The sequence below is a fragment of the Cervus elaphus genome, chromosome 18, assembly GCF_910594005.1.
Source record: "Cervus elaphus chromosome 18, mCerEla1.1, whole genome shotgun sequence".
Lineage (NCBI taxonomy): Eukaryota > Metazoa > Chordata > Mammalia > Artiodactyla > Cervidae > Cervus > Cervus elaphus.
Window position 1 is genome coordinate 46,585,788 of NC_057832.1, and position 21,493 is coordinate 46,607,280.

The 21,493-nt window shown below is 32.5% G+C and overlaps 1 protein-coding gene across 1 annotated transcript in view; it reads left to right on the forward strand.

The window, feature by feature from the left end:
* Positions 1 to 21,493, forward strand: part of PCLO (piccolo presynaptic cytomatrix protein) — a 374,153-nt gene that overhangs the window by 238,668 nt on the left and 113,992 nt on the right. Inside the window, exons 8-9 of the mRNA XM_043873094.1 lie at positions 4,089 to 4,225; positions 10,404 to 10,494. Of these exons, the coding sequence (XP_043729029.1) occupies positions 4,089 to 4,225; positions 10,404 to 10,494 (228 nt within the window). The remainder of the gene's footprint in view (positions 1 to 4,088; positions 4,226 to 10,403; positions 10,495 to 21,493) is intronic.

Genomic DNA, 21,493 nt, shown 5'->3' on the forward strand with positions numbered 1-21,493 from the left:
ATTTCTAGATATTCTGAAATATGGCAGTTATTTACATACAACCATGTAAAAGTAACCAAATTTTTCTCATTTATATTTTTTGACGATATGTACTCATAGTCACCAAAGACTATGAGAAAATTGTTTTGATAAAATATCAAAACACATTAAAAAATACTTATCAAAAACAATTTGTTAAGTATTTGGAAAGATCAGATTAAAAAATGCATGTTAATCTCCAGCAAATTATTTAAACTAATTTGGATGAGACATCATACAGCACCCAAAATTAAGAAATTGAAAGATGACCCCAGAGAAGGAAACAAAATGAAATTTACATGAAATTAAATTGAGTTAAAAATGTTATTTTTAAATTAAGCAGATAAGAAATGTAGTCATAAAAAATCATGTTGGTGTAAAATTATACAAAGAAAAACTATAACAAACTGAATTATATATGTAATATTATCTGAGTGAATTGTAGTGATGTGTTTTTAAATGTTCTGTATTTTCTTTGTGTTTGTATCTCATAAACGTATTACTTTTTCTTCTGGTGAACAGTGATCTGCTTTTTTTTCTTAATGTTGGATTACGTGAGTAATTAAGAAGAAAAGTAAAAAATATTTTTCCCAGTCACATAACTTATGACATTATAAATTCATGAAGAATTAGAGACTTTTTAAATAAAAGTTTGTCACGTATATACTATATCTAAGTTTGAGTGATACTAAAACAACTTTGAAATATGTAACATTCCAACAGGCTACTTAGTATCATGTAAACAGAGAAAATTTAACTGAGTTCAGATTTATTCAAATTTATTGTGTGCTTTCTTTGAATTCAGTTAAACTCTTGGTTATAGACAACCAGATGTATTTCAGGTGTATTCTATATGACTCCAGGTAATTTTGAAATACCTCATTTGAGGTAAAATCTAGGTAGATATATTTTTTTTTCTTCTTAATTCATCTGTATTTGTTACAGCTTTTAAAGCAGAATGATTTGAGGTAGGCACAATTTATGTTGCTTAATAGTTATGACCATCAGCCTAAACTCTACAACTTAATATTCATTCCTGGTTAAGAACAGAACAGGAAGACTAGATTGGAGAAAAACTAAACTTGAAACAATCAAGTTATATTTCTGCAACCACAAATAATTTGTTGAAAACATTCTTTTAAAATATACTCATGTTAAAAAAAATGCATCAGTACATACAGTCTTAAAAAAATTCCAATGAATATTTTATACAGAATAGAATTGGACCCCAAAACAGCTTACTTGCATTTTACATTTAAGAGAAGAAAATATAAATAGCCTAAAACAAGGGGATGCTAATTTTCAGTGAATTATTTAATCTGGAAATTGTTATTATTATAAAATTTCGTTTTTAAAGTTGGGATCTCCCGTGGCAGATCAGACAATTGCAATTACAAACATTTAGCATTTATGTCCAACTTGCTGTTGGGCTTCCCAGGTGACCCTAGTGGTAAAGAACTCATCTGTCAATTCAGGAGATGGAAGAGACTTGGGTTCAATCCCTGGGATGGGAAAATTCCCTGGAGAGGGGCATGGAACCCCACTCCAGTATTCTTGCCTGGATAGTCCCGTGGACAGAGGAGCCTGGCAGGCTATGATCCGTAGGGTTGCAAAGAGTCAGACATGACTGAAGCAACCTAGCACACACCAACTTGCTGTAAACGGTGAATATAGAATTCGATTTAAGAGAAGCCTTATTTAATCTTGTTTTTCTTGATTGATAAATTCCTATACAAAGCATGGTAGCTATCCTAACTTATTTACATGCAGAGTTATTATAAACATAACAAAGTATGTCATCAAAATTGGAAATAAATTGACAAAATGTATATCCAGTTGAAATTCTGCCTTATTTGTATAGACACAGCCAAGGAAACATTTTAAAAGATTCTTATTTTAAGTGCAATTAGCAAAGTATATATTCAAGTGATATCAGGTACAGTATCCAAGGTAATCATTTATTAAAATCAGTATAGACTATTTTTATGAGAAATGTTATTAAAATATATAAAAAGTAATATAAAATATTAGTGTGTTTGGTGATAATCTGATACATTTTAGAGACTAGTGATTAAATAATGGATTTGTTTTGTTTACTTATCAAATTTATATTAAATATTTCTTTCATAAATGTAGTCACTTGGTGTCAAGTGAAAACTATGAAAAAACATAGTAAATACTGAATAGATTGTGAGAAAAGACTGTGTAACTGTTAATGAGGTTCATTTGACAAGTATTTATTTTAAACTGTGCTTATCATAATTAGGATATTTAACTTTCTTTAGTTGATGACTAATTTTCCTATGTCTCATTCATTTCCCAAATACTTTATGAATATTGTGGCATTTGCAAGGCATTGTTTTTAGTATTGAGGGAGAACAAAATAACAGAAGACATGAGGCTTACCTTCAAGCAGCTTAGAGTCTTAATAGGGGTGATCAGACAAGTACATATACAACCACAAACCAGGTATGTACCATTGTATTGCCTCAAATCTAAGACTGACTAAATTATGACACATTGTCTATCATTCTGTGTTTACTGAGAGGAAGTTCTGTGGTTAATCAGTGGCATTCACCAAGATCACAGGAGGTGTAGAGGTGAGTAATGCTGTATATGCTGTGGTTTTGCCAGCCCTGCCAGTAAAGAACTAATGGAAATTGCTTGGGAAAAAGTCTTCAGAGAAAGTAGTGGAAGAGAAGTCAGTGATGCAGACAGAAAGAGAACTGTAATGAGATAGAGAGGAATACTCAGGAGTATGGCATTGTTGAAACCAGAGTTTCAAAAAGGCGTAGACTGATAGCATCCTCTACAGATCTTTCAGGATAATACTTGAGAAGAGGTGCTCCATCTGCCATTTAGGAAGTAACAGTGTACTTCCAGAGACTATTAATTAGGGATCCTTTTACAATGCATAAAACTTTCTATGAAGTCAAATTCTATGTAATAGGTAAATAATGATTTGGGATCACTAAATAAGAACTTTAAAATGTCTTCGAAAGTACTAAACACTTAATGGGATGAAAAATTTTAAATAATAGTTATATACTCAAATATAGTTATATCTTCAAAAAAGTATTTTAAGATGTTAAGCTTTGACACATTGTAAGTACAGAAAGCAGCCTACCAACTCTTTAATTCCTAGATCTGTGATCCCACGGAAAATAACTTTAATTTTTAACAGATCACCAGCCCAGGCTGGATGCATGTGACAAGTGCTCGGGCCTGGTGCACTGGGAAGACCCAGAGGAATCAGGTGGAGAGGGAGGTGGGAGGGGGGATCGGGATGGGGAATACGTGTAAATCCATGGCTGATTCATGTCAATGTATGACAAAAACCACTACAATATTGTAAAGCAATTATCCTCCAACTAATAAAAATAAATGAAAAAAAAAATGACAGGACTAAAAAAATAAATAAATAAAACCAGATTGTGAGGTCAGAAAAAAAAAAAATTAGGCTACCAGATGATTATGGCACACATGTTCCTAGCACTGATACCTAGGATCCTCCTAAAAATAAATGTTTTCATTTAGTTATGAATGTCATAGATGTGTCATGTTTTCAAAAGATGCTCAATTGATGTCCAAATCTAGCAGCCACATATTGGTACTGGGTTGATATGATAGTGGAAAAATAATTGAATCTTCTGTATTCAAGAAATGTGTTTTTCTTAGATTTTAGTGACACATAGTGGGGAGAAGTGAGGAGGTAGAACTGATGGACTGAGGTTGAATAGAATGACTTTTGAGAAATATTCATTTGTTCATTGATTTATTCAATCACTATCTAAATTTATTTTTTCACCTGATTAAATGTTAATTTTGTATAACTTTGCTCTGAAAAGTTGACAAGTGGCACATGTTTTGTTTTTTCCTACGTTATTCCCTCATACAGAATTTTTAACATAATGCAGGAAATAATATTTCTGATCCCACTGGGAATTGTGTTTGAAATGCATGATCGGTTAATAAGCCTAAAAGCATGTTGGTACTGCAGATCATCTACTGCCCTCTGTCATCTGTATTAGTTGGAGTTGCAATGTTTGATATTTGCTTGATCTCCAAAGCCTATCACCTCCGTCGTGAAGAAACAGATTGGTTTGACAAACCCAGGGAGTCTCGTTTGGACAATGGACATGGTCTAGATCGAAAACTACCAGAAAGATTGGTCCACTCTAGACCACTAAGTCAACACCAAGAGCAAGTAAGTGCTATATTGAGCAATGTCTTTTAGATTTCTCAAAAAAAAGACTCATTTCACTGTAGAATGGTCTCAGTTATCCCGAAATGCACAGGACTTTGATCAATCAAGTTCACAAATGATTTTTTTTTCAGTATCTTAAGATGGTAATTCCCTTACCTCATCAGCCATGACTGATTGACATTGAAGCATAGCTGTGATGCTTCTTACCAGGCAATTTAAGTGATTTTTTTGCTTCTAACTGACAATTAAGCCGTACAGCATACCCAACACTGCCATGCAAAGAAAATACATGAAACTCCTAAAGGGCTTACAGAATATAGGGTAAAATAGACTTGGGTAATATCAGGGCCTTCCATTAGAATATGCCCAGTTGTCAAGAAGTAGCAAATAAGAAGATGACCAAACCAAGCAGCTGGGAACAGAGAAAGCTTCACCTGGGAGTAAGGGAACTGATGTTATATGGAAGTGTTATATGGAAGTGTTTTATGTTCATTATTGGATTTTATATTCAGAACAACTTTCATAAAGTAGATTTTATTAGTTAATATCTATAGGTTAAAAAAAACTTAGGGATGCTATTAACTATTACATAAATATAATACCATAACTTGTGATCTTATTCACTTTAGAACAAAAGAAATGATGTTTAAATTGAACTTCGATAGATACTTGGGAGATTAACAGTTGGATAACCTAAGGGAGGTTCCTCTGGTAGGTCACATGGCCTTAAATCAGTTGCCTTAACAGATCAGGTATTTGTAGGTATTTGTATTCATTATGATCATTAAGATACTCACAAAAGAGATAGTTACTTATACCATGTACATTAACTCCTTTATCATCCTGTCTGATTAATGATTCATTGATAAACTGACAACTATATTTCAAACAACAAAAAAGAACCATATGAATTTACTATAATTCAGTACTTGTCATGTTAAGGTATAAAAGAAAAAAAGACTTTTGCATGTAAAAATGCTGTCTAAAAGATAGGATCTATGGTCTTAGATTTGATTTTTTCCTAAGCAATTTCAGTTTTCACAGACAAATTTCTAACTGATAAAATATTTTCTCAATTTTATTTTGCTCTTCTAGACGTTCTCACGCTTTATTGAAATCTATTATCCTCTGTTTATTGTAAATGAGAAAATTTAAAAATTAGAATCTTTCTGAATGTGTTTAAAAATATTAGTTTATCTCTTATTCACAATTATAGTCAATTTGTCAACTGAATTATTTTTTTATTATAGGAATCTCTCTGTAATGACTTACTTGTTGTGCCTTACTCATCTTGTTTGTTTCTCTGAAGTTTAGTATTTTCCACAAACCAAGATCAAGATAATGAAAATACAGATCCTTTCAAGGAATCCTGATAAGACGAAATATAAAAACTGAAGAGCTAAAAACATAATAACTTTCATACAGTTATTTCCCAACACTTCTGAGTATGCAATCAGAGTAGTCTTGTCCACCTAATTAATCCAACTAATATTCTACAGGATATATTTTAAAATAATCAGTGTCCATCCCCCAAAATTATATTCTAGAAACTGTATGTAAATGAAACATAAATATTCCTAATGAGTTTTTTGTTCATAATTATCTGTTACTAACATCTACAGAATTTATGATTTGATTCACTGAAGACATAACACATTATATTTGAATTATAAGTATAGAGCAATATAATGCCAAAATTAAGCAGAGAGGCTATATTTGAGAATGATTTAATGAATTTCTCTTTGTTTAATAACATAGGAAATGTAAGACTCCTTGTAAATTTAATAATGTGTATTTCATTGCTGAAAATTATTTTCACATTTGTATTTTGTTATCTAAGCTGTGAAGTGAAAGTTGCTCAGTCATATCCAACTCTATGTGACCCAGTGGACTATATATTCCATGTAATTCTCCAGGCCAGAATACTGGAGTGGGTAACCTTTCCCTTCTCCAGGGGATCTTTCCAACCCAGCAATCAAACCCAGGTCTCCCGCATTGCAGGCAGATTTTTTACTAGAAAGCCACAAGGGAAGCCCAGGAATACTGGAATCAATAGCCTATCCCTTCTACAGGGGATCTTCCCAACCCAGGAATTAAATCAGGGTCTCCTGGGTTGCAGGAGCATTCTTTACCAACTGAGCTATCAGGGAAGCCCTTTTAACATATAAACAAAAAACTATGCAATACTCAAAACTTAAAAACATGTAGAATTATAAATTAATTATAAAACAAACAGCCATATAACCACCACACAAAGAAAGGGAGTGTTTTCTTCCCCTTGAAATCTATAAGTGCTCTTTCCAAATTGTAATTTTCAACCTCTCTCAAACAAGTAGTGAGTATACTGACTTTTGTGTCAGTAATTTCTTTATTTTTCTTTATAAATTTCTCTATGTGAAAGCTACATAGGAGATGATATGTTTTGATTACATTTAAATGAAGTTCATGCTTTTTTGTGTTAATATTTATCTTCAAATACTCTCTTCGTATCAAAATTATATTTTGGTATGGAAAGAATGCAAAGTATCATTCTTGTTTTAGTCATTTATTAGGGTCTGTTGTTTCTGCCAGACAAAAATAGGGACAAGGCCCGAGGGTAGGACTGATGTCAATTAATCGCCCTATTCCTCTCCCCAAGAGCAAGGTTTCTGACATCATAGTCTTTGGCTAATTCTCCATTGACAGAACTATCACTTGTATGCTGTCCAGAAAAAGGGTTCTTCTCTGTTTACAAATATTTCACAAGAAATTATGAATGCTCCCTTTCTTTCTTTGTGTGGTGATTATGTGGCTGTTTATTGGTTTATAATTCTGCATATTTTTCAGTTTTGAGTATTGCATAGTTTTTGTTTGCTTACATGTCAGATAAAACATATAAACACTAATGTATCTGCTTTAAAAATTATTTAACGTAAAACATACGTTAGAGAGCAGAATATATCTGACTTTAGACTCAAAATCATATGAATTATAAAGCCAAATCTGCAAATCTCTATGTGTTTCCTTTTGTATGTTTAACCTTCACACTATTCAGTAGAAATTCAACTCTGCTTTGTGAATTGAAGAGATCACCTGACCTCTTTCTTTTTTTTCCTCAGTCACTCCATCAATAAATAGAACTAGTACCATTCACAGCATTGTTGCAAAGGTCAAAATTTCTCTACTAGTACAAAATGCGTTCATTCTGCACTAATGCCCGAGCCTTGTGCACTTCCCATGTGACCACTATACTGAGGTACATTGGGCACCTTTGAAATAGTCACTCTGTCTTTATTCTGGGCTTTGGATGTCTTGTTTCCTCTTCCTGAACATTCTTCCTCCTCTTTTCTCTTGACTTAACGCTGTTCATCACTCAGGGCTCCATGTGCATACCTCATCTTGCAAAAAGCCTTCTGACATTCCACCACCGTCTCCCCATAAATGTTCCTACTTTGCGCTACAGTAGCACTCCATGCATTGTGTCTTGGGCTGTGAACTTTTAGAGAGCAAGCGCTCCCTATACCATCCACCATGGTGTCTATTCTGTGCCTAACACAGGGCTTGATACTCTGTCTGCTACATCTGGCATACAAGGTATTTAAATAAGGGAAAGGATGAATGTCTGTATAAATAAAAGATATGTTAACACAAGAGTTACTGTTTCATAAATATAAAGGGCCAGTTCATGAACATAATTTCTTTTGAAATACTTGTAAGTTGGGTACATCTTTCCCTTTCTCCTTTGCCTTTCACTTCTCATTTCTCAGCTATAAGTCCTCTTCAGACAACCTCTTTGCCTTCTTGCATTTCTTTTTCTTGGGGATGGATTTGGTCACCACCTCCTGTAGTGTGTTATGAACCTCCGTCCATAATTCTTCAGGCACTCTGTCTACCAGATCTAATCCTCTGAATCTCTCTATCACCTCTACTGTATGATCATAAGGGATTTGATTTAGGTCATATCTGAATGGTCTAATGGCTTTCCCTAATTTCTTCAATTTCAGTCTGAGTTTTTCAATAAGCTCATGATCTGAGCTACAGTCAGCTCCAGGTCTTATTTTTGCTGACTGTATAGAACTTCTCCATCTTTGGCTGCAAAGAATGTAATCAGTCTGATTTCGGTATTGACCATCTGGTGATGTCCATGTTTAGAGTCGTCTCTTGTGTTGTTGGAAGAGGGTGTTTGCTATGACCAGTGTGTTCTCTTGGCAAAACTCTGTTAGCCTTTGCCCTGCTTCATTTTTGTACTCCAAGACCAAACTTGCCTGCTACTCCAGGTATCTCTCGACTTCCTGCTTTTGCATTCCAATCCCCCATGATGAAAAGGACATCTTTTTTGGGTGTTAGTTCTAGAAGTTCTTATAGGTCTTAACAGAACCATTTGACTTCAGCTTCTTCAGCATTAGTGGTTGGGGCATAGACTTAGATTACTGAGATGCTGAATGGTTTGCCTTGGAAACGAACCAAGATCATTCTATTGATTTTGAGATTGCACCATAATATACATAATGTTAATGAATTATCTATAGTAACAAAGCAAATTTGAGTTATATCTGATAGTTTTAAGATTTTCAGTTCACATAGTTTAAATGAAGATCTTTAATGCAGATCGAAGAGGAAGGAAGGAGAGGATGAGGGACAGCAGAAGAAGGAGAAAAGATGAAGGGAGGGAAAGTAAGGAGTCCAGGAGAGAAAGTAAAAGAGAGAGAGAAAAGTAAAAGAGAGTGGGACAGAAGAGTAAGGAAGAAAAAGGAAAATGCACACTCTTTTGTCATGAACATATACAAGATTCACAATGGTTTACAAAGCTATTGTTATTAATAGTATGAATTATCTAGATTGATTATATGGACCATGATATTTTTATAATCATACAAATGAGATTTTAGTTCTACTTTGAAGAATTCATATAAGATTTTTGGACTTGACAGGATTATGCTGTTGTCTGGGGAGAATATTTTGTTCATCAGAGGCCTGATTAAGCTTATTCTTTCCTAAAGAGAATAAAACCTAAAGGCTGGCATTGTTTGCATTTTTCAGTGCATTTTTCTTTTAAAATCCAGAATTCTAGCCATTTTAAAGATGAATTTTTGGAGGCATATTAAAATAACATGAATATTCCAAAGAATTTTTCTTCACAAAAAGAACACCCTTTTAATCGTCAATTCTAGTTAATGTTTTATCTTAGTAACCCCAAACACTACCTAAACACATTCTGAAGTGGGTAGTATTAAATGTCTCTTTACTAAACTTTGTTTTATCTAATTCCAGTCAAAAATTCTCCAGAAGTGATGGATACAAGATTTCATACTATTAAAATCCTATTAATATAGTTTTATAAAGATTTTAGTATTTCTGTCTTTCATTATTTCACAAATCTCTTTTGAAAGCCAAATTCCATAAAATACACAGCAGAAGTTTGCATTTGCTAATTTCATTTCAGAAATCTCATTTTGTCAGATGGAAACAGTGATAACACAGTCTACGGTATTCTCATGTTCAAGTCTCAGTAACGAGAATTGAAATCACGGACTTGTAACAAAGGCATTAAATGTTGTTTCTTCTCACTGAAGGAGTGTCAGAATTAAATGAGAAATAATGCCTTTGCATACAAAGACGGCTTCAGAAAATATTAAAATGAGCAAAGATTTTATTTATTTATGCAGAATTAGTCTCGGCATCAGGAGTATCCTAAAACTTCTGACTAATGTGCTCAGCAGAAGCAAAATTCTACAATGATACCAACATAACATAACATATGCATTCCTGGTAAAGTGATAGAGATGCAGAGTTGGAGGATCTTTGTCTTTTCTCCCTTTAAGCTTGATGGCTGAAAATTAAAAGTGCCTCTCTATTTCTAGGCTGTCCAAAAACAAAATCAGCAGAGGTCAATTTTCCATATACAGTCTCTATGTATTACCATAGTAATAGATATCCTTATATGTTAACATATGCTTATTGATTTTCCAAACCCAACAAATCAGTTTGCAAGAGAAACTGATTGTAAATGTGAAGACTATAATAAACTCAGAAAACAATAGTTATCATTATGTAGTATTCAGTGCTTAAAAGTGTCATCATTTGAGAATCTTCTGTTTTCATTGGTTGAATCACTGTAGTTTGAAAAAAGATAATTATATATATTGCCCTTTAAATGTCTTTAACATTGATTTTTCACCATATCTTATGTATGTCTTAGATTATACAGATGGATGGGAAAACTGTGCACTACATCTTTCCACATGCAAGGATAAAAATAACAAGAGACTCTAAGGATCACACAGTTTCAGGTAAAAGAAATCAAATAATCTAGTTCTTTTTACTTTAATGTCAGGTTGAGATATGTATTTGAATTTGTTTAGGTGACATTAAATTTAAGAAAATGCATTTTTCTGTCAAAAACTATTGGAAAATTTCAAAAAATAATCAGGCTATGTATTTAAATATAAAAAAATAATGCTGTAATTATTAATATGATACATTACTAAATGGTTTATATTTAGATCATTCTATATCTTCATTTTTGATGTGCATAATAGTAAATGCTACATAATTATTGCACTGTTGAGTAATATGGTCATAGGACCATAAAACATTCTTACACAGAAACTAACTTAAATTTTACTAAGGAATAAATTCCCCTATACCTTATAAATTTGAACATTATCAGTTTTGCTCAGTTTTGTTTATATGTTTGTGTTCTTCTTTAAATTAACCATATGACAGAAAATTTAAACTTGTTATTTTGAAAAAACTTCGGATCCTCAGAAAATAGAATGATCAGTTCTTTTGCCCACTCTTTACCCAGTTTCACTAATGTTAGCATCTAACCACAAAAAGTGATCAAAACCAGAAATCAGCATTAATATGATGGTATTTAAATATCTACAAACCTTATCCAAATTTTGAGTTTCCCCACTGACCCACTGATTTTTTTTCTGAGGATCTAATCCAAATCTCAGATTGCATTTAGATTATTAAAATTTCTCTTGTTTATATCTGTGAGGTAGAAGTATAAATTTTATCAAAGTTAATAAATTTTCAAAGTATGAATATTACCTGTATTCTCACTCAAGTACATTTTCTGTGTTAAGTAGTTAATGTATATCAACAGAAACTATTCATCAATACATATAAATATATGTCAGTGGTATATCTAACATAGCATATATGTTAGATGTTTATTTTTCTTTAAGGACTGATACAACAGAGGACAAAAAGTGGTATTTCTTCAGTGTACTTGCTGTTGTTCTTTGCAGATTTTAGACCCTACGGTTTTGGAACAGGTTTTGATTTGAGCAATTTTTTTCCTTTTATTTTCATAGAGAATGAATTGATTAGGAATGTAATGTTTTCCTTTTAAGATAGGATAATTTTTCTTCTGCCAGAGATAGATATTTCAAACTTTCATAGTTGTATTACATGCAAACTGTATTTTAAGCACTGATGAACATTCCAGGGGTGAGTCTTAAAATCCAGGGACTCTTTGTAGAAATAACTACTTGCTGCAAACTATTTCAGTTCCCTCCAGCTCATAAAGCAAAACAACATAATACTTTCTAGCAATGCCAAAATTATTTTTTTCAGCAAAAATCTTCAAACCATTTTTACTAAATCACCAGGACTCTATATCAATATGTTTTTCTATTTGTATTAATATACTGTGTCAAAGTAATTATCCCTTCAACCTTATCATTTTTCTTTTGCAACTTATTTTAATGTTTTCTTTTGCTACCATTAGGGAAGAAGTTTGTTTTCTTTTACTGCAATTAAGAAAAAATTATAATTTTTATTTTAAAATATAAGAATAATAGAAATCAGAACTATTGATTTGTTATAATTATTCTAGTCTGAAAATTTGTTTCCTCTATATATAGATTTTGCTAAATGAGAAAAGAGGATTATAGTTTTAAATTATATACTAGTAATATATTATCTCTATGCATGCTCCTTTTTAATATTTGTCTAAAATAATAATAAAAATACTTGTTATATTTATCCTGCATTACTACTGAATGTATTTTCTTTGTATACCATAGTAGCCTGATCTCATTCTAAACTAAATATTTTAAAACAATTTGTATTGTCTTCAAATAAGTCTTAAGTACCTCAAAGGGATTTAAATACATGTATATGGGCTGCCCTGGTAGCGCACATGGTAAAGAATCTACCTAAAATGCAGGAGACCCAGGTTCAATCCCCAGGTCAGGAAGATGCCCTGAAGAAGGGAATTGCTATCCACTCCAGTATTCTTGCCTAGAGAATTCAATGGACAGAGGTTCCTGGTGGGCTATAGTCCTTGGGGTCGCAGAGTCTGATATGACTGAGCCACTAACAGTTTCACACACAAAAAAATTTATATGCAAGACTAGAGTAAGGAATGGCAATTTTTTCCAAACAGTATCTAGCAATTTGAAGTTAGTGGCAGACAAACCCTGGCATAGAGCATTTACACTCCTGGCTAATCTCTGTTATTTGCTGGTCTACCAAAAGCTTAGTTTGAGTGACTAAATATTTGATGATCCTAAGATTTTACTGGTTTTCTAGCTATCATGTCATTTTTATGTTAATATTTTCATGAAAAAATTGAGTATATCTTTTAGAGATGCATACTCAAATATTTATAGATGAAGCAATGTCTTGTGTAGAGTTTGCTTCACAATTAGCTGTGCAGAAAGTGGTGAAGAAATAGATGGAACAGAATTGACATAATTTGATTAATTTGGAGCTGAAAGATTAACTACACTGGGTTTTATTACAGCCTTGTCACTACTTTTTTATATGTATGAAACTTTGGATAATAGAAAATAGTTATGTTAAGTAAAAAGGAAAAAGGAGTCCAGAATGGTGGTGGCTAAAAGACAAGGAAAGGAAAAGCTCGTGAAAATAGAACAAAGGAAGATTCAAGGACCAGAGTGAGGACCTCAGGTAAAACAAACATCACTCCTGGCTAGCCCAATTTACATAGGGCAGACCCAGGGGGAGGGGAAAAAAACATATAAAAAGAGGAGACAAAATTGGGCTGAGGGCCTCTCTTCTTTTCGTGTCTTTTGGGTCGGCATACCCTCATGCCTCGAGGATGTATTTACTTTACTTTCTAAATAAAACTGAGCTGTAACACTGGTCCGTCTGTCACTTCAAATTTTTGTTGTGACAAGACAGAACTGAGGAAATTACAAACTCCCCCAACAGCCCTCAGAAGGATCAGTGTTACAGCTTCATGTTACAGCTGTTTTGTTTATAAAGTAAAGGAAAATGCATCCTCGAGGTGTGAGGGCATGGCAACCCAAAAGACTCAAAGAGAAGACAGTCCCCTGGCTCAATTTTGGCTCCTCTTTTTACAAGTTTTTTTCTCCTCTCCTGGGTCTGACCTATGCAAATTGGACTAGCCAGGAGCGCTGTTTGTTTTACCTGGGGTCCTCACTCTGGTCTTCAGACCTTCCTTTGTTCTATTTTTGCAGGCTTTTCCCTTCCTTGTCTTTTAGCCACCAGCAATCAGGACTCCTTTTTCCTGTTCTAACTACCTAACAATTAAATTCCTGTTTGTCATGTTTAGAGAAAGACAGCAGTGCCCAGTGGCTTCATCAATAGGGAAAAGACTATCTAAGCTAATAATTTAACTGCCTTTGTAAAACAAGATGAGGATATAATCAAGGAAGGAGAAAAGAGTAACATGTAATATTTCTGCTCTCTCAAACAAAGGGGGAAATGTCATTAGCAAACTTTGATTTTCATTATAGAAGCACATTGAAAGGAGAATTAAAATATATCTTTTATAATATTTTAATAGACCATTCTGTGTCTAGCCTTAAATTATTTTATAAGAATTATATGAAACGTAGACTTCACAGAAAAAAATATATTTCTATTTATACTTATTGAAAGCAAAATAATTTCATAATATTAGTAGCAGACAGAAATAGAAAGTGTTTTTTTTTTTCAATTCTTTCTACTGTATGGCTGTCAGAATGTTAAGCCAAGAACCCTCATGGTTCTCAAGATTGTTTCTGGGGGTTTTCAAGGTCAAAATTATTTTCATAGCAATGCTAAAGGTAACATTTACCTTTTGCACTCTCATTTTTCTGTGAATATACAGTAGAGTTTTTCAGAGACTACATGATGTATGACATCTCAACAGATTGTATATAGAGCAGATAAGAGAATTCAGCTGTCTTCTATTTAATTCAGCATCAAATATTTTTGCAGTAATGTAAAACAATGCCACCTTTCTCATAAATGTTTTGTTTTAAAAATACATTTTTTAAAAAATGACTTATGTTAACATGGAACGAGTTTATTAATACTTTAAATTCATTAATAAATAAGTTATCAGTTTTAATCTATAGTATAGAAAATATACAAAATTATAACCCACATAAATGAAAGCTCATTGAGGTCCTGAATAATGTTAAAAATATAAATGGCTCCTTGAAACCAAAATGTTTGTGAAGTACTTCTCTAAGAATCTTTATAGAGTAAGTGAAAAAAATTCTAAGCTTTTTTTTCTTCCTATACAAAAACTTATTCAAATAACTTATATTTTATAACTGCTTTTAAACTTATATTGAATACATTTTAAATTTTTATTCATTAATACTTATTCATAGAACACCTGTAGTGTGATTTACATTGCTGGGTTGCTAGAATGAATCCAGCAAAGACCTTGATCTACAGATTATTCACACTTTAATAGGAGAATCTGAAATGTGAATAATTACTATAGTAAAACCTAAGGAACAACTGAGACAAAGTCAGGGAATTTATAAAACTTTATTGTTCGTAGACATCTGTATATATGTATAGGAGTGTGCACACATACACATGTGTACCATTATTTATACTATTTTATGATGTTTGCAGAGGGAAATACATGCATACTGTCTTCTGTTAAGTGGTCAATAAGTTTAAGCAAATAGATCATTTAATTTTGACTGGAAGCTTCAAAGATATACTTATAGGTGCTGATCAACAACTGTACAATGGTTCTGAAAACCTTTAGTCACCCAAGCACAAAGTAGTGAAATGGAGAAAATAGGGCATGAGTTTTAGAATCAGAAAGTCCTGAATTGGAGTTCAGCTCTATCACTTATTTAAATTTTGAGAATGAGTACACTCATCCTTAAAATAAAATCAGCTCTCTATATCTCACATAAAGCCCAATTGCAAGTGAACCTGACACAAAATCTTATCCTTAGTGTACAATCAAAAGAATGTTATTTTCTCTTAGAAATTATCAGAAAAAAAGATAAAATGTAATACTCAGGAAGTGAGTCTCTTTCTTTTTTATTTAGAGCTCCATCTTAACATCTTGAGAAACACAGCTGTTCAAAACAAGTCAGAGAAATTCTTCTGGATTTAAAAAAGATATTTGCTTATGTTAAAGTTCCATACTGGACTAGCTAGCTCCACTGCAAGGTTAGAACGATGGATTAGAAAGTGTAATAGTGAAGAGCATTAAGAATGGTTAGTTTCAAAAGATAGCAGTGTCTTCGCTGGATATAGTGGCTCATTTTCTGTACCTCTTTATTCCACCATCTTTCATGAACTTTTAGAAACAAGAGACAAATGTAACAGATCTCACTGGATCTGAGTTGGTAGGAATACCAAAGGTGAATAGCCCTTTTAAAATTATTATTTTAACAACTTTATTGTGATGTAACATATCATGAATGTGCATGTTATAAATGACTTTTATAAGTTTGTGGAGTTGTGTGACTGTCATAACAATCTTGTTTTGGAACATTTCAAACACTACAAAAAATTCTCTTGAGTCTGATAGCAATTGCCACTTCCAGCGTTCCTCTCCCAGCCACAGGCAGGAAGTTTACTTTCTGTCTCTGAGACTCCCCCTTTTGGGTTCTTCATATAAATTAAATTGTGTGGTTTCAGTTTTGATGTCTGACTCCTTTCAATTACCAGGACTTTTTAGGTTTATCTATGTTGTGGCGTGTATCAGATGTTTATTCTATTTATTGTTAAGACGTACTTCATTTTTTGAATTCTCTATACTTATCTATCCATTGGATTTTTCGTGGTTTCACTTAAAATTTGCACACAAGTTTTACTTTGGACATATGATATTTTTGTATGATGTCCTAGAAATGGAGTTGCTCAGTTACATGGTAAGTTTCTTTTTAGCTATTTAAGAGTTGCCAGATAGGTTTTCCAAAGTGAAGTTACCATATTCCATTCTTACCAGCAATGTCTAAGGATTCTACTTTCTGCATGAGTTTGCCAGCACTTCGTAATGTCTGTCTTTTGGGGAGAGTGTGGATGATAGTGTGTTGTTTTAACTTGAATTTTCCTAATGACCTATGATGAGAGTGAAAGTGACAGTTGCTCAGTTGTGTCCAACAGTCCAGGGAATTCTCCAACCAGAATACTGGAGTGGGCAGGCAGCCTTTCCCTTCTCCAGGGGAGCTTCCCAACCCAGGAATCAAACCAGGTTCTCCTTCATTGCAGGCGATTCTTTACCAACTGAACTAGGAGCATATTTTTAGGTGGTTAAAGTCAAAGCATACATATTCTTTGGTAAAATATTCATTAAGAATTTTTTTCCCATTATTCATTTGAGTTCTTTGTCTTTATATAGAGTTGTAAAGTTCTTTATATATTTTGAATGGGTCTCTTATAAGTTACATGGAGTGCATCTATTTCCTTCTAGTTTTTGTCTTGTCTTTTTATTTCTTAAAGGTGTATTTTAAAGAAAAACTTTACATTTTAATAGAATTCAATTTATTATTATTTTTAGTTTGTGAACCATGCTGCTAATAGTGTATTAAGAACTATTATGAGGTCAAAAAGATTTTCTTCGAGAGGTTTTATACCAGAAAATTTCTCTTATGTTTATATACTTTAAACATTCAGGTCAGTTACCTATTTTGTACCTATTTGTGTATATGGTATGATGCTGACATCCAAGTTCATTTTTTTGAACCACTAATGAATATTTAATTGTACAAGGACCTTTTGTTAAAGAAACAAATCTCCCATTGAATTGCCTTGGTGTCTTTATCAAAAATCAATCTACCATTAATACAAGAATTTATTTCTGGAATCTCAATTCTGTTCTGTTTGATTATATGCCTAACTGTTACACTATTTTGCTTACTCTGTAGCTTCATATCAAGTTTTGATATCTAATAATGTAATTTCTCCAACTTTTTTTTTCATTGTTTTGGCTACTCTAGATTCTTTTAATTTCCATATTTTTTAGTATCTACTTACTGGGATTATGATAGGGGTCACATTGAAACTATAGATCAATTTGAAAATAATTGCTATCTTACCAACATTGAATCTTCTAATTCATGTATGTGTAATATCTCTTCCTTTACTGAGCTATCCTTTAATTTTTCAGTACAGTTTTATAGTTTTCAGTGCAAAACTAGAATTTCTTTGTTTAATGTCATCCTAATTATTCTGTTCTTCTCGGAAGAATTGAAAGTGGAATTTTTTTTAACAGCTTTATTAGATATAATTTCCATCTTATGAGTTTCACTCATGGTGAGTGTAAGATTCAATGATTTTTTTTTGCCTTTTTTAAGCTTTTTATTTTATATTGTAGTATAGCCAATTAACAATGTAGTGATAGTTTCAGGTGGACAGCAAAAGGACTCGGCCATACATACACAGGTATCCAAGAATGGAATTGCTTTCTTAATTTCAATTTGGGATTATTCACTGCCATTTTATAAAAATGCATTTGATTTTTGTACACTAACCTTTTAGTTTATAGTCTTACTAGTGTTTTTAGTTCTAATAGGGTTTTTGTGGAATCCTTAGGGTTTTCTACAAGCAAGATTATGTTGTCTACAAATAAAGACAGCTTTACTTCTTCCACTCCAATGGGGATAAGTTTGTATAAATTTCTTGTCCTTATTGCACTTTCTAAAACTTGTGGTACAATACTGAGCAGAGTAGTGAGAGGAGACATCCCTGCTTTGTTCCTGAAGAATGTCAGTGACTAGTTGTGACAGTGATGCAGGGATTCTACCCTAAGCCTATTATAAAATCCCTTCATCTCTTCCCCTCTAAAACTCATTGGAAAGATTTTTATTGGCCTAAAATTTTAGAAAGATGAGCAGAAGTATTTAAGAACAGCTTTTAAAGCAAACAGTATCTGATCAGACTTTGCACTTTCTTCTCTTCACCAATGGAACTCTCAAATCCTGGCAATATGAAGAGGTATTGAATTAATTATGTTTTCCTATTTGAAAGGGGATAAAGAGTTTACATGCGTGCATACATATATATATATGTACTCAGAAAATAAACCCTCATACTCACTCTGGTTTATATTTCAATGATTTTTTAATGGAAATGGTTACATTTGTGACAATAACCTTATTTACATAGGTTAGGGTTAGGGTCATTATATTGTACCAACATGCAACCAAAGAAATTATGCATGTAAAATCCTAAGAATGGAAATTAAAATCTCAGATAAGTTTGAAAGATATGAACATAGTTACATGTTGTTGTACAGTTGTTCACTGTACACTTGCGTATTTTTCCTTTCCTTCTAAAATATTTTGAAAGTATAACCAATTCCACCAAATACAGACACCATTCTTCTTTTTCTTTCTTACTAATGAGTGTTTACAATGAAAACCCACAAATTTAAAGTAGAGGTTATTTAGATAGTTACATTCAGACTCTAGATGGAACCTTCTAGATGGTAATAATAGTTCTATAAGTATCTTGTTTAGTATTTCTTGAAGATATCATATTATAATCAGCAGATTAGTTTAGAAAAATGCCCCCATGTTCCGTGGAATATATTCCATAGTCAGTAAAAATACTGGAACAAAAATTTAGCTACCTTTTATAACTGTTAAATTTGCTTGAAAATTTTTCCAAATAATATAGGATTACAGAAAGTAGAATTAAAATAAACAAATCTTTCACTTTCCCACTGTAAAAGTAAATAGTTCATGTTGAATGAAAACTGAACCTCAGCCTAGATATGAGGTAGACATGCAAAAAGCCTGTGGTAACAATTCTACTTCCAAGAATTTGCAAGATATCTGAAGAAGTAGAGCTAATCCACAGCAAACATTGAATACATTAGATTGTCTACTAAAAGTTAAATAAGTCACAAACCATGGGTACGTGTATTACACATACAATTTTTGTCCTGCATATCTTCATTTGTTCAAAGAATTTATTAATGGGAGATAGAGAATATATCTTTCACCATTTTCTCATGAAGATTTTCATTTCTCTTTCCTCTTTAGAAATCTAAAAAGCAAACCTCCCATCTAGTCTTCTAAATATTTGTATCATTTCAACTCTCTTTTTTGTATGTGTATGTGAAATGAGTATGTGTGTGTCGTGTATATATAGGTAGCTGGCTGGCCGACTGGATGAATAGATAGATCCTCAGTAAATTATGGTAGTAGTGAAAACTATAAGATAAAAATGAGAACTGTCATAATCTGACAATTTATACTCTCTTTCTTTCCTTTCTTCTTTATACCCAGGTACACACCCAGTAAATGTTAGGAATATATTCTAAAGTAGTTTACGTACATATTTTGTATATAGGGATAAATTACCTAACAAAAACATTTTCCTGTTACATCAAAAGTTCTTTATAAGCATAAGTTTAATTAATTTTATTATGTTTGTAAATATTTAATCATCTATATCCACCATTCCTCGGTTGCTAAACAGTATTTACTGTTGATACTAGCTCCTCATTCACATCATCACTTTTTCTGACATCTGTCAAGATAAATATTGCTTGTAGAAATGTGTTCCTGCCATTAAGTGACATTATAGGCTGTACTTTGAACTGGGGATGGATGAACACATTTTTCTGTTTTTCTTAATAAATTAAAATTAGAGGAATTAATGGTTGATTCTATAAGGAAAGGGTAAAGACATTCAAGATGTTTAACCTACAGGTTAAGGAGGGTAATTTGGTGATGTTAATATTAAATATAAGGATATATTTAGAGATATATATATATATATATATAGTATTTGATTTGTCTTGGAAAATGGATAATAAGAAATGAGATTCAATTAAAAGAGAAAAGACTTCTAGAATATTTTCTAAAATTATCTTCTAGAATATTTTTTTGACAATTAGAGTGATGAGCAAAGAACAAGAATGTGGGACTCAGGAAGAAAAGTGGGCTCTAATCTTGGTTGTTTTACTTGCTAGCCAACCTAGCCAAGTTTCTAACCTCCCATAGTCTCAGCTGCTTTGTCCTAAAATGGGATGGACAATGCCTAACATGAAAAGTTATAGAGATGATTTAAAAATGCAAAGTAGGAGAAACTCTAGAAGTGTTACTTGTGCCATGAGCACTTTACTACACCCTACTATGCTCTGCTATCATCTAGCATAAATGTTGATATAAAACTTGGTCTTGAAAATATGCCTTTACACTAAAGAAATCTCATCAATCATCTTTTGGGATCCCAGATTGACCATGTCTTAAAATTGATATGGATATATTGACCACATTAGAAATTCAGTATATGTATCTGTTCTATGAAATATTTAATAAGTGATGAATTGCAACTTGTGAGTGATTCAACCATGAAAAATAAAGCCAAATCTTAAATTAAGAATCTATTTTTATTTTTTCTGGACAAATCCCATGGGAAAATCCTTTAAATATGACCAGCTATTTTTAAATTCTCATTTTGTAATTTCTAAAATGGCTTAACACTATATATATACACACATATATATAAAATAATTGCATAAATAGTGGCTAATAACTTTTCTTCATCTTCTACTCTTTATTAGTATCTATCTAATGTCTTATTGTAGAATCAGTCCTGGTGAATCTTTAAATGCTAATATCTAAGAAATCAACTTTAGTTGAGACTGAAAGTCATATATAATACATGCTCTATGTCATATAGTAAATCCTAGCCTTCACTGATCCAGTTATGTTCAGTTTGGATCATCAATTAATCTCTAAGAACAGGAACACTGAGCTAAGAAACTTGTGACAGAAAAGCTCCACAAGTGGGGCCACAGAGAGCAAGTATCTTATTTAACTCTGACCCTTGGCAACCCTTTGTAAAAACATGCCGTTAATTTGTTTTGTTTTTGTTTGGAGGCTAAATCTTCAGAACACTTGCTCTGGTGTAAAAGCAGGTCTCCGGATGAGAGTGGGGAGTGGGGGTACTAGGGGAAAAGACGGAGAATAGAGGGGGGAAACAAGGAAGGAAGGATGAAAGGGAGGAAGGAGGAAGGAAGAAAAGGAAGGAGTAAATTCATTTGGAAGTATCATGTCACCTGAAAATAACCAGTGTTTTACC